This window comes from Corvus cornix, chromosome 9 (assembly GCF_000738735.6).
Source record: "Corvus cornix cornix isolate S_Up_H32 chromosome 9, ASM73873v5, whole genome shotgun sequence".
In the NCBI taxonomy this organism is placed as follows: domain Eukaryota; kingdom Metazoa; phylum Chordata; class Aves; order Passeriformes; family Corvidae; genus Corvus; species Corvus cornix.
This window is the reverse complement of record NC_046339.1, coordinates 17,118,714-17,132,958: the sequence shown is the minus strand read 5'-3', so window position 1 is coordinate 17,132,958 and position 14,245 is coordinate 17,118,714. Positions and strand designations below refer to the sequence as shown.

Sequence of the window (14,245 nt, the reverse complement as noted above, 5' to 3'; positions counted from 1 at the left end):
TTGCCCTTAGTGAAAGACTTGCCCAAATCACCTCCCTGTCATCCATGTACCTTAGCATAGCTCCTAGGATCTGTTCCATGATCCTCCCAGACACAAAGGTGAGGCTGACAGGCTGTAGCTCCCAGGTTCCTCCTCTCTACAGTTTTGAAAGACGGGTACAATGTTTCCCCTTTTCCAGTCACCTGGAGCTTCACCTGACTGCCATGACTTCTCAAATATCACGGAGTGGCTTGTCAGCTACATCAGCCAATTCCCCTCAGGACTCTGGGCTGCACCTCATTGGACCCCACTGATTTACGCATAAAAGGAACATTAAAAATATTATCCTGTAAACTTTTTAACTTCAGCTTCTTTTTTTACTGTAACACAAATGATGTTGCTTATCATCCAATGGTTTAGAGAGGAGTAAACTAAGCTCTGTGTGTTTTAAAAACACTTAACAACATTTGTGTGAAGTAATAAGACTAGGCTTGAGAAGTGTGAAGGAAGACCATCCACATCAAACTACAAGATTGTCAATGGGCAAGAAAGGGAGAAATCTGTGAAGTACCAAATGCACAGGAATTAAATACTTGAATTAAGATGAAAAGTTTCAATACTTTCAAAATTCAACAGTATTTTTAAATAGCTCTACATGTACTATACTTAAAAATAATGATGTCAGTACACAGGTAAGGACAAGTTTTAGCATGTTCTTACCCCACAGTAAAAACAGGATAGTTCAAGACAGCTGACTTCTCTCAGTGATGCAGAATACCTGGCTCACTAGTGCCGTCATCACACAGCCAGAACCTGGTGATTTGGAACTACAAACCATTGGGGTCTGCAAGTCTAAAACCAAGCATACTTGATAGTACCTCACTTGCATCATCTTGTCTTGATCATATTTGCACCTATTATTTTATTTACAATTAAACAAGCTGTAAAGACAGTGCACTGTATAATGTTTTCTTGTTGAGAAGTTAAATACTTCTCATTAGCGTTTGGTTATTAATTAAAACGCTGAATAAGCACAACTTTCACCTGGCAATTAAATAAGCATAAAGCACAAATACAATTCTTAACCGTGCCTAGCCAAAAATGAAGGCTTGTGCTTTCCAAGCTTTAAAACTACTTGTAAAAACAACTGAACATACACACTGCCTCTACCTAGTCTCTTCATCTATTGTAAATTAACCAGCATGACTGGAATACCACAGGAACACAGATTTTTTTCTAAAAAGATAACACGGAGATGTGGGCAGCAAATGACAACTGTGACTCAATGATTAATGCAATTTCAAATTTGGGGTTGGCTCCTCAGCAGTGCTCCCTGAACTGAGTATAGTTCTTCAGTAAAATCTATTCATCTGAGAACACTTCCATTTTTATAAAAATTACGAAATTTAATGAACAATATTTCAGTTGGCAAAATTCCCCTCTTCTAAATTCCAGCATCCATCACTGATTCTCTGAATAGAAGTCTTATGAAGACTTGTGATGAGAGCATTTATTGTTCATTAGCTACTTAAAATTTACCAGAGAATTGCTCTTGGAAAGAGACAGCGAACATAAAAGATTTTGCTAAAATTTCTATGAAAAAAATGTGAGGTTAAACAAAACTTTTATCTATCTTACAACAAGTACTAATGGCACAAACATAAGATGTCATTATAGAACTGATCCTATTCTTGATAAACAATGCACTTTTTATCCCCATACTTCCATCTGTAAGTGCCTCAAAATAACGTGTCTAAGCAAACATTCAAAAGGGACAAACAGTAGCTTTGATTCTATATAAGTTTTTGTTATTGTTCAGAAATTTTTGGCATAAGTCACATTTTTTTCAGTCTTTTCCTTGGATTATTTAATTTATAGGCTGGCATCATCAGAATAATTCAGCCTCTTTAACTCTACAGCAATTAACTACTAAAACTCAGTTAGCCTTTCAAAAAGCTTTGGTCATCTATTTTTATGTTACCCGCACATATGAATATAATTTGATTAATCACATTAAAGATCAGAATACTAGATCATCAGATAGAGAAGATTTTTTTTAAAGCATCAGATACAGGAATATTAAGTATCAGAAAGTCACTTCTCTACACTGCTATCTGTGCAAGTCCCCTCAGCCTCTGCACTGAAAGTACAAACTCAGAATCTTCTGCTCTTTTGTCAGCCTGCCACAATCAGCACTTCAGAATAATTAATTCTGCAAATGCGTAATTTAAAATATACAAAATAGCTAGGAAATAAGATAAGTTGCAGAATACATAGGAACAAAGATAAAAAACCCCCCTCAAATTAAACCGGGATAAACTAAAGCCTAGGAATAATAAAAGTTTAGTGTCATGATTATTAAGTGCATAGGCACATACAAGAACAACGCACAAAAAGCCTCAGCCATTTGCCACATTTTATATGAATAGTACAGATTATGAATGCACAGATAATGAAACCAGAAGTGTTTGAGAGTCACAGATGTGCTACAATTATAGAAAAGAACTGCAAATTATTTAGCCACTTCATACTTCATAGAGGATGTCTCCTCTGGCACAAACAGTAAAAAAGCCCCACATTCAAAGCAGTTTCAGACTGTATTTGTCTGGACCACACCTTTGAAAACTAAGATTGTAGAAAAGAAATAACACATTTCTCTGCCACAGCAGTAACTCCGGTTGGAATGCACGAAAAAGTCCCCAAGCACCCTGCATTATTTAGCCGTAAATCTCCCATCCATTCTCTGTAATTCAGCCAGAAGTAATCATCCAAGACACATGATGGTCTCTGACTTTCCTTCTCAGATCTTGTAAAAACAGGACAAAAACTCAGATACTCCATCTGAACCCACAGCCAGTATATGGGATCAAAGTGGACACGTATCTCCCTGCTATGGATGTTTCCATGAGGAGTAAGGCAGGCATCTCCGATAGGCTTAGAATCCTACTGCCACTAAATATTATCTGGAGTCCTAAAAAGTGAGTGTTAACTTTTTCCACTTACATATTTATTAATCAATTCTAAACTTCTCTCAAAGACTAAAGAGGTTGATTCCATGGTTTAACACAAGACCTGAAGATTCCTTTTCTCAGATGATACATCTTCAGAAACAGAAAGTTTCTGCATGTCATTTTGACTGACTTACATGGTTTTGCAAAGGCTGCCATGGCACTCAAGACTTTTGCTATTGCTGAGCTGCTGGTTTTGAACAGTGCCTACCACCTCTTCAAACAGCATAATCCCAGCACAACTGTCTCATTAACTTGTGAATTAGTTCATTAGCCCATAACAAACAAGCTGTTACATTAGTATTTATTTTGTTCCACAGATGAAAAAACTGACTGGCAAACAACACAAAATTTGGCCTAAGAACGTCACAAAATGCCATCAAAAATGCCACAAATCTTAAAAAAAAAAAAATTATCAGGTCTTAACAGTTTTTCTTCAAAAAAAGTTGTTTCCTGTTACACATTTTCAAGCGCTTCCTATGGTCTGCCTTCCATCAGTAACTTATAACAAACAGTACCTGGAACATGAAATCATTTGAGCTTGATATTAGCTCCATGCTACCATTTTTGACAGAAGCTACACAACTGCAACACAAGGTAACATAGTAAAGTTAGATTTTCTGTCATTTAAGTAACTGTTCAGAATTCTTCCATATAAAACACTTCTATTTTAATTCATAAATGGACAAACCTTGTTTATTAGATGCTCAGTGACCACTTCTCTTAGTCCAGTGTAGAGTTTCTCACCATGTTTATGCAACACCATCGTATAAGCATTTCTATACAGCTCTTCAAAACTGAGACCACTATTGTTCTTACGCTGAATCTCTTGGATTGCATTTTTCAGAAGATCCCAAATGCTGTTCACATATTTCTCATCCATAGTCATCTGTAAAAACAAAACATTACATTACTGTTTAGAACAAGAAAAAAGAATATAGATAATGAGGTAATTGTTCTGCCCCATCTTGTTGATTCCATTATCACAAGATGTCCCAAACTTTATTAAAAGAAAAACAGTATTTATGAAACTAGTACAGATTTCAAGGAATATTTATAAAAATTGTAATTTGTAAACGTTTAATGGTTTTTCATATCAGAGCTGGAAATCCCCAGAATCCAACTCCAGAGCCTTTGCAGGTGGAAAGGCAGGTAATCGTGGACATGAGTCTCTTCCCTACTCTTCTTCCACAGTGTTAACACTGATAGATATTTAACTCTCATTCCATATTAATACAGTATTTGGCACCTCATAATCTGTACTGCTTAATCTGTTATTCAAATGCTGTAAACTTCAGTAAATACATGAAAAGAAAGAAAAAAGAACGATTCAGAGGAGAGAAACTCTTACAAGAAATAGTCTCAATACAACAGCAAACTTCTATCTAGTACTTAGTGAGAATCATTTCACAGCACTGCTTTACCAATGCAAAGGTGCTTCAGTATATGATGTTTTATAGATAAAGCAGTATCTGGGATTGCAAGTAAGTGTAGCAAAAAAAAAAAAAATCAGACGTCAGTATTGCTTAAAGTCTGTGATTCAGCCAAGTTTCATCGCCCAAATGAAAAAAAAACCCCAAACACTTTTAAACTGAAGCACTTTAAAAAGCAATGTTTAAAGCTAAGTTTGGTTTAGTTTATACAGAACCAGGAACTGATTTACCATTTTATAGCTAAAGAAAACGGCTGAAGAGAGAAGGGGAAAAAGCTGCTGTTGCCAGAATTACTATGGGAAGTGAAAATATCCCGGAGTCTATCAATACTGTCAAAGTAGCCTTGAAAATAGGAACTGAAAGTATTAAAAGAATAAAGAATAATAGTATGACATTATAGAGGAAAATCATGACCAGCTCTAATCTACCTCTCCTCCTTCCACCAAAACACACTAAGTGAACAGGGGAAAGATACGAAGACTAGATTGACTGCATTTGTAATCAAACACAATTATTTAGCAGAATTTTTTTCATTCCAAGTATATTTTAACATCTGTTTTCAAAATATCATATCAAGTTTTCTAGGCATGATAAATAACAATACAGCTCACAATAAAGATAAGCCATTCACTTCCTTGGAAGGGAATGGGCTTCTGAATAAAATCAAAACAAGACACACCATCTTCTATCCTGCTCATCTTTTGGAGTTTTGGTTAAAAACAAGGCTTTTTATTATAAAAATAATCCTATGGCTACTTTTTCCACTCCTCTGATACCAGATCCACTTGACTACTAAACTCTATGCACCCCAAACTTAAGAAGTGTCATTATATATCAAAAAGCAAAACCAAAATAAAATCACAAACACGTTGAAAAAATTTTAGCTCCCTATCTCCTAAAAGCCAAGCCTCAAAGTAACAGAGGAATGGTGGATGGAATGTCACAGGTCCCTCCACAGTTCTTCCTCATTCTGCTATGCACAGCATTAAAACGTCAGTAATTTTGGTTTTAATTTGCATTTGCTACATTGGTGCTTCTTCAGGGAAGTTATTTTCTACAGCCTTCCTGAACCAGCAATTTTACACGTACTGATAATGAAGGCAACCATTTAGAGTTGCAGACAGCAATCCAAGTAAAAGCTTTTCAGCTTTCCTTTCAAAAAACCAAGGTTTTGTTTTCAAACAAAGCAGAGACTCCCCTTGCTAATCAAAAAACTCTCAGTCAACACAACCTTCTTATCTCAACTGCAACTTAATTGCACACTGTATTCTAAGAAAAGGTATGATCTGTATAAACCAGGCAAATCACTGTGCACCAGTTTGCAGAGGTTTTACAGTGGTCCTGTTCCTGGGTTGGTCACAGTGAACATCTCTGTATGCTACATAGAGAGATAAAGCAGCACATCTGATAATTCAGATCCATTCAGCAAAAAGCTAAAAGTAAACTGTTTAATTCTTGTACTCTTAATCCAAATGCTATTAAAAAGATGAAGGAATGATTGCAACATTATTTCCTCACAAGTCCCTGAATACAAACAAGAAAACAGAGCTCTTTGCCACTTAAAAATTGACACACCACGAACTACTCTGAAAGCACAAGAAAGATCCACAGAAGGTAATTTTAAGGAGTACACATCTCCATAGGATAAATACGCAGAAATATATGAAAAAGTATTATAAAATTATCTTATTACCTTTTAGGATTAAGCATTAAAAACTCTGCTTTTCAATGCAGCTTCCTATTCTGCTTCTGACTCAGATTAACATCTGTGAGGTTGTATGGGAACAGGTTTGCTCAGGTTCTAGGGTATCAAGTTAGAAGAGCACTGCCTTCCAAAAAGATCTAGCATAACTAACTTGTTTGTAGCAGTGTTTTCTAACAAAGCAAAGACTCCTAATACTTTAAATAATTCCATTCTACTTGGCAGAAAGTCACTGCAGTAAAGTTTGAGAAAAAATGTATTATTTCCTCTTTGATGCTGAAAAGTTGTTTAGCATTTCAGCAGAAGAGGTCTTCCTGTATTCTCAAGGGTATGCAAGAATTGCAATGACTAAATCTATTCTTGGATTATTTAACTCTTAGGTTTATCTCTTTTTCTTTCTCATTCCTTAAATCAGGCTTGTAGGCAGATTTAAAATCCAAACAAATAACCAGTAAGTTTTTGATGCTGCTGGAACACTGGCATTTTTCAGAATTCTCTACAAAAGCATCTCTGAAAACAGAACTGCGATCCTAATCCCCCAGTCTGACCCAACAATGAAGATTTATGCAACTCTCTAGATCCCCAGCAACAAAGTCTGTAAGTGATCCACTTCCACAAATACAAGATCAGAGCCCCAATGTTTTCCTGTGTTCATTCCCAGATTTCTTCTAATAGTTATATTTTAGAAGGGAAATCCACAGCTAGAACACAGTTGCCTTGCTTGCGTCCTGTATTCTTGCAGATTTAAGCAGAACCCAGACTGCTGCTTCTGCTGGTCTTTGAAAAAACCACACATGTTTGGAAAGGCCTTCAGAAGGAAAATCCCAGTAATTTCAGTAGTGTCTACACCCAGATTCACCAAGATAGTTAAGAAGCCAGTATCCAAGCAGAGGAAATGTGTTAACGTACTCGCGCTTATCTGAACATTACCTTTCTTGGGGAACGGGAAAGCAACCAAGTCTGTTATTGGCAGGAGAGAGAGCTGTTTATAAGAAGCCACTGGCTGGAAAACTTCCACACACTGCTGCCCAAATGCTAATGATTCAAAGATGCAACTCGAGCACAAACATCTGAACTCAGAGTGTAGCACAAGTACATCTTGAGGAAATTAGACTAAAATGTCAGTGTACATGAAAGTGCAATCATTTCACAAAAAAGAGACTGCAAAGGACTCAAAAGGTCCTTTATTCCACAGTGCAGGATCAGAGACACTCAAGCCCCTTCCTTTAACAATGTTTGTCTACCACATTAAAATCAAGTCAAATAAACACTGTCAGCAATCTATTGCCATTATCACCTGTAAAGCAGGTAAAGCTGGTAACAGTCCTGAAGAGACTTCTCAGCCTCTCCCTCCTAGAAGCTCACAGGCACCACCTCTTCTGAGTAACCTGCCAGCATTCAATCGGAACAAGCAAACAGCAATTCTGATTGTTTTCTGATTAACATGTAACTTTATACAAAATGTTATCCGCCCCCTTCTAGTCATGTAGTTCAACCGGAAGTGCAACATCCCATTCCTAGGGGGAAGGAACAACCCCATGCATTAATAATGCCTGCTGGGGCCAAATGGCTGGAGAGCAGATTTGGCAGAAAAGAACCTGAGGCTCTTGGTGGACATCAAGTTAATGACAAACCAATGGGCCCTCGAGGCAAGGAAGATTAATGGTATCCTAGGCTGCATTTGGAAGAGTTGCCAGCAGGCCAAGAGGGGGCACTGCTCAGCACTGTGCTCTACTCAGCACTGAAAAGACACATGTAGAGCACTGTGCCCAGTTCTGGGTTCCCCAGTATAAGAGAGATGTGAACATACTGGAGACAGTCCAGTGAAAGGCCACAAACGACCCTCTAGAGTCAGCCTCTAGAGCAACCCTGCAGGGATCAAACCAGTGTATGTAAAATCCAAAGGAAGGGTGTACTGGAAAGGGAGCAAGCCTGGGCAGTGGTGCCCAGTGACAGGACCAGATACAACGGGCACAAACACAGGAGATTCCTCATGAACATCATGGAAACTTTTTTGTTGAGTGGGTGACCAGGTACTGGCACAGGTTGCCCAGGGAGGCTGCAGAGTCTCCATTCTTGGAGATATTCCAAAGCCATCTGGATACAGTCCTGAGCAATCAGTTCTAGGTGACCCTGCTTGAGCAGCGGGGAGGACACCATGACCTCATGAAGTGCCTTCCAACCTCAACCCACTGGGTGATCTGGTGATACACATTACAGCTGTAGGCTGAGGAAGCCGGAAAACCAAGGCTTCCTGAGTAAATGTGATCTTTTCAAACTGCCTGTACCAGTCTTCCAACGGAAATGCATTGTAGGATAACAAAGGTGAGCAACAAAATAACTTGTGGTCACCAGTAGAACCTGGCATTCGTTCCCTAGCTTATACCAACTACAGTCAAAAAACAACACTAAAACTCCCAGATGCAGGAACACCCAACATACCTGCTGCTGGAAATCCATATTACTTTACAGAGAAATAAATGCTTTGGGGAATAATTTCCATTCTATTTATTTTAACTTTTACAACAGATTCCTCTGAACACAACTTCATTCCATATTCTTGTCAGTTGTTTTATCTTGTCACCATTTTGCCCTTAACACTACAGAGCTTGCTCCTCTTATATAACCATGCTTGAAATGCTGTAAATTGCAAGGAAAAATTACAGGAGTAAGCTGCTAAGAGCCTGCTGAACTCTTGATCGTTTACACCAGATTAAAGTAGCTATTTAGTTTTCTTAACAAGAGGTGGTTAAAAAAGAAGTGAGAAAGAGGTAAATAAACATCCTACAGAGTGTCAGTAGGAGTATCCACCAGCAACAGCGACACACAAACCAGTACTCTCAAGACTAGTGACCAGACACAGCTTCTCATCCTTCTTGCAGAAGAAATTTCTAGACAAGTTCCATAAAGTTCCCACAAAGATCTCAGACCAAACAGCCATTGTTAAATCTCAGAAGTTTTAACAGACTGTCAACACACTTGCAGGACATTTTTACTGTTAAAAAGGTTGCAAACACTACTACTCAGTTTTTCTACTGCGTAGCTGCAGAGTGTTTATCACGATTCTACACATCAGCAGGTGAAACACATCAATCTGAAAGTGATTACTGCAGAACAAGGCTTCTCAAAGTCTTCAAAGAAAGCAACCATCTGCCTCATTCCTTTCCATGACATCCTTCACAGGTCTAATACCACGGAGCACTGGGACAAGAACCAACTGAAATTACAGAATACAAGTGTTTATGTTCTCTACCTTGAAGGAAGTGAGTGGATACCAACAATTCAAGTTAGCTAGCAGTGCTGGGAGTAACACTTCCACCTAATAATTGCAACCTATTCTCACTCCCCCATTTCCTATCCCTCAGCAGAAAAAACAAGAAGGGTCCGACAGCTGTCATCTAAAACTGCCACCACAGGGGTGCAGTCCAAGAGGCAAAGGAGATTGTCACCAACAGTCTTCCCTTCCACTGCAAGACAGGATATTCATCAAGATGGTATTAAATAGTCTGTTACACAATAACTCAGTATCCTTAGCCTTTATCCTTCATTCTGGATGAAGTTTGGCTGAGGTTACCCAGAAAAGGGCAAGAGCAGCACATTTCCTGCCTCAGAACCTAATCACTATTTGAATTTTTATAAACCCTTTGAATATTGTTAATTTAAAAGACAAGAATTTACAATGACAGAGATATATTGTCTAGCATTTGCTCCAAGAATATCTCTGGAAAATGGCATATGGAACTACATTTTTTTCAACTACAGAAAAGATAAAATATACTCCTATTAATGTCAAATGGAGAGCTCAATATCCACACTTTTCTGAGTTCTGAAGTTTTCCTCACTATGTAATGATGAGTATCTGGAAGAGGATGCATGGGCTACACACACTCTCCCACCAAAAAAAAAAAAAAAAAAAATCAACTGATCTCTGAACAACCAAAACCACCACACACAAAGTTCCACAAAGGTCCTCAACAGTGTTATCTGAACAGGTTGACTGTGACACACCAAAAACATGACTGGAAGCTAAGAGAAGGAGCATGAAGAAAGTAAGGGGCACCCTGTCTCACTGCTCTTCTCCTGAATCTGGGCTATTAATCTTAGGACACCTGTCAAGAGTCACAGGGAAATCATATAAATGTGCTACCAAAACTGTCCTAACAAGTAGGACACCTTTTGCTCCTAGGTGACCTTTAGCAACAATCAAAGATGACAACAGAGTATTATCCACATCTCCTAAGGAGTGTCAGGAAATGTCCATTACACTATTATACTCCCTCAGAGGGTGTGTGTGGTGGGAGGAATCAATGCCTATGGCTTGCTTATGACATCTGCCAGTTGTCATTTACAAGATTAAATACTGACACAATTTTTAGTATCTGTGTTTTGTTCTTCACTCTTCCATTGATATTCAAGCATTGCCCTTGTTTGGGTGGACAAATCCTACAATAAACTTATCCAGATTCCTCCTGCAGGGAAGATTCACAGCCTGCACCATGTTCCATTCCAGGCTCAGAAAATGAGCTGAATAACCAGTGCTGAGTGAAATCCTCTAAAGGCCAAGGGAAGAATCAACTCTAGTCTCACCCTCAGAAAGGCTTGAGCCTCTGCAGGCAGGGCTCCATGACAATACTTAACCAGTAATAAAAATGCAGGAACTGGAATACCCCACCTCTCCTTCCCAGGCTTTACTCAGCAGAAGCAAGCAGAACATGCAATTAAATCAAAGAGGAGTCCTCCTCAACTGAAACATCCAAGAGCTTCAGGCGAAACCCGTTCCTTCTCCACTTTGCCTGAATTGGTTCGGCAGCACTGAAAAGCCGTTCTGCCAGCACGGGGCAGATGGGTTAAGTAGCCTAAAAGTGATTGCTCCTTAAGAGAAGGAGTCACCTCCCACACAATGATTGACAGCTTTGGTTTACCTCCAAGGCACTGTCTCAGAGCATGCTAGTCTCTTCACGAAAAAAGTGCTACTTTGGGGTAGAGGCTTGAAGAGGAAAGGGGGTTGGCTGCTTGGTTTTAAGCTTTACAGCAAAATGTAATACGCTCCAAGAACTTGCTTTAATAGTAAATCCCAGGGAAATAGATTTGTTTCTTCTCTCAAAATCTAACATTTGCCTGCATAGTAGCTAGGCCTAACAGGAGTTTCATTACACTACAGCAACATTTAACAGCCTATATGAAAAGTTTAAAACAAGTCTTTAATAGAACATGTAATACTGCAGCAACAGTTTTGACATGTTTAGGCAACTGAACAAAATTAAGGATCAGATACTCATTTATCTTTCATATTTTAGGAACCAATTCAGAAGAATGAGACTAATCTTGAACTGCCAACATACCTCTCTTCTCTATTTCAACTTCCCTTTAACACAGTTTGTTTTTCCCAAATTTTTGCCCTTCCTCATCTTTAGTCCTGCAAATCTATGGAACATAAAATGCTGAAGGGGAGAAAATTTAGAAAAACGACTCCTCCCAAACACCTGCTTCATCTGAACTAAGACTATGAACTATGTAAATTTGAGCAGCCATCACTTACCAGATAAACACAAGGCAAAAGATAAATAAAGCTTTTGTTTCATTTCTTTAAAAAAATGCAAAAAACGGAGACACTCTGAAGAGGCAAACAAATAAACTGAAACACATAGTTACACAGTAGTGGTTCTGTGAACAGAGACAACTTTCCTCTTACAGACCTTTACATACTTTCCCAACACTATCCCACACTAATGAGAAACTACAAACTATGTTATACTCCCCAAAAATCAACTTATGAGTTCACTTTGCAATTTATGATGTACAACGTACAAAATCCACCTTCAATCACTCTGTTAATACAGATAAAAAGAACTCTCATTAATACAGACAAAAGCAGAATATTACTTGTCTGAGTGGGCCAATGAAAAATGAATGCTGGCTCACCAATCTCATTTTTCATCCACTTACTGGCATATATGGATTCACCCAGAGCAGTCTTCAAGGTTCTCTATAAAAACTGCATCAGTTGATTAAGTAAAAACTTGGGATAATCAAAGTTGGTACCATCTGCATCTGTGATCACTCACACAAAGCTTAACTCTGTCTCTTCCACACTCATCTGCCTTCTACTTACTTCCCACAAAACCCAATGCTTGAAATAAACATATGCTTAATTCAGCAAGGATTAATGGATGTTGTCCTCCAACAGGACTGGATACTGAGGAAAAGCAAAGAAAACACACCAAAATTAAGTTCTTTTCAACATAAACTTTCTAAGATGCTACTATTTACACTAAAGACTTGATTCTACAGTTGCATGCTTTGCCCAAAGAGGATAGCAGAATAGTGTTTAATTAAAATACAGAAATCCAAGTTTTCATAACATCTTTTTTTTTCCCCAGCATGTGCAGACAAATCTAAATGCCTTTCAAATATCAAAAGGTATTAGCTGTAAATGAGTAAATCTCCCCTGCCGTGATGCAAGCTTCTGCCCACCTGACATCACATTATGAAACTTGTTTTTAAAAAAATTGTATTTAAAAGAAAACAATTGGTTTTGTTCAAGCTTCTAAAGAACTGAACTGATAAGAGGCTAAATCTAGGAAATTCTAGCTCAAAAGATAGTTGACACTGATATAGAATGGAAGTGCTTATACAGCCAAAAGAGTGACATTGTCTGTATTATGAACCAAGGCTCTTTCAAAAACATTCAGTGACATTTCTACAGTGCTCATTACTACAGCACCTGAAAATGGAGGACTATAAAACACCTGCAATGAAACAACTCATTACCCAAGAGCACTTCACACTAACAAGGTGTTGGGGTTTTAGTTTAGTCTTAGTTTTTTTTCCTGTTAAAGGAATTTTCTCCCATATGCATGTTGCTAGGGGACAAATAGCTGTACTTAAGAAAGACAAAAAGGGGAGTGGGGCGGGCCTGGCTACTCTTTTGTCTACACCTGGGTGTGGGGGGAGTTTCGCTCGGAGCGTCCGGAGAGAGAAGCTGCAGAGAAAGGAGCTGCTGCTTCTTTCTTTTTGGCCGTTCTTTCTTCCTGCTGGAAACAACGCCGGGACCCCAAAAGCCGCTTTCCCTGCCCTGCTGGAGACCGGGCTGTGGCTGCCCTGCTCCGCTGCTGCTTTGAGCTTTCGCTACGCTGTAGCCCTGCTCGCCCTGCCTGCCTGGGCCTCCGTGGGGTTCTCCCATCTGGATACATCTCGCCTGCCACCCGGGATTTGCGTCCGTCCCTGCCGTTTCAGCCTGCTGTTCCTGAGAGCCCGGGATCAACTGCCCAGGGGTTTGTGAAGCCTTTGTTCCATCCCTTCCCGGGATCCCAGGGCACCAGAGCCGCGGGTTTCCCGAGCTCGCTCCGGAGCGCCCCCTGCAGCCGCGGAGGAACCATCGCACCTGCCCTGCTCACCGGGAGCCGCCAGCGCCCCTGCCGGCTGCGAGCGGAACTGCACCCGAGGGGAAATAGCCTGACAGCCGAGAAGGCTGGCACTGGGTTTGTGATTGCTGTTACTGCCATAGTGGTTGTTGTTTTGTTTGACTGGTTATATACATATATATATATAGAGTAAAGAACTGTTATTCCTATTTCCCACATCTTCGCCTAAAGGCTCTTGATTTCAAAATATAATAACTTGGAGGGAAAAGGGGTTATATCTGCCACTTCAAGGGGGGCCTCTGCCTTCCTTAGCAGACACCTGTCTTTCAAAACCGAGACAGATCTTGGCGCCCAACGTGGGGCCTGAGGGCATTAAGAGATAGAGGTGAAAAAGGAATAACAGTTCCTCGATAACTTTATTTTGTGTGCTGGATATTGGAACCTTGTTAGGCAGCACTATGTGGTCTAGTTTACCCTGGTTTGGGTGGCATGTGGCCGTGGCTATATTCTTCCCCTTTGCAGCTCCTTACTTGAATATGGGTCCTCTGACTAAGGCTACCATTGCTGTTATCCAGCTTGCGTTATGGGTCGAGAAGGTGAGGAATTCATGGGTTTTTAACTTCCTCCGGAATGTGGGCACATGGATAAACAGCTATCACACACTGAGCACATGTTTTTGGGGTTATGTTAACAATGGTACCTTCTGTGAGGAAATGACACCAGGGGAAGTTTTCTCCCAACCCCTCAACCAGTTCTTTG

General features: G+C 39.5%; 1 protein-coding gene across 2 annotated transcripts in view; it reads right to left on the bottom strand.

Annotated features, from left to right (window-relative positions):
* The window catches only part of CUL3 (cullin 3), a 75,667-nt gene that overhangs the window by 33,784 nt on the left and 27,638 nt on the right, over positions 1-14,245 (bottom strand). The window contains exon 1 of one of the 2 annotated variants that reach the window (XM_010406019.2): positions 3,679-3,883. The exons of the other annotated variant lie outside the window; for it this stretch is intronic. Within the exon in view, the coding sequence (XP_010404321.1) occupies positions 3,679-3,876 (198 nt within the window). The 5' untranslated portion in view covers positions 3,877-3,883. Of the gene's footprint in view, positions 1-3,678; positions 3,884-14,245 lie in introns of those variants that run through there. 2 annotated transcript variants of the gene reach the window in all.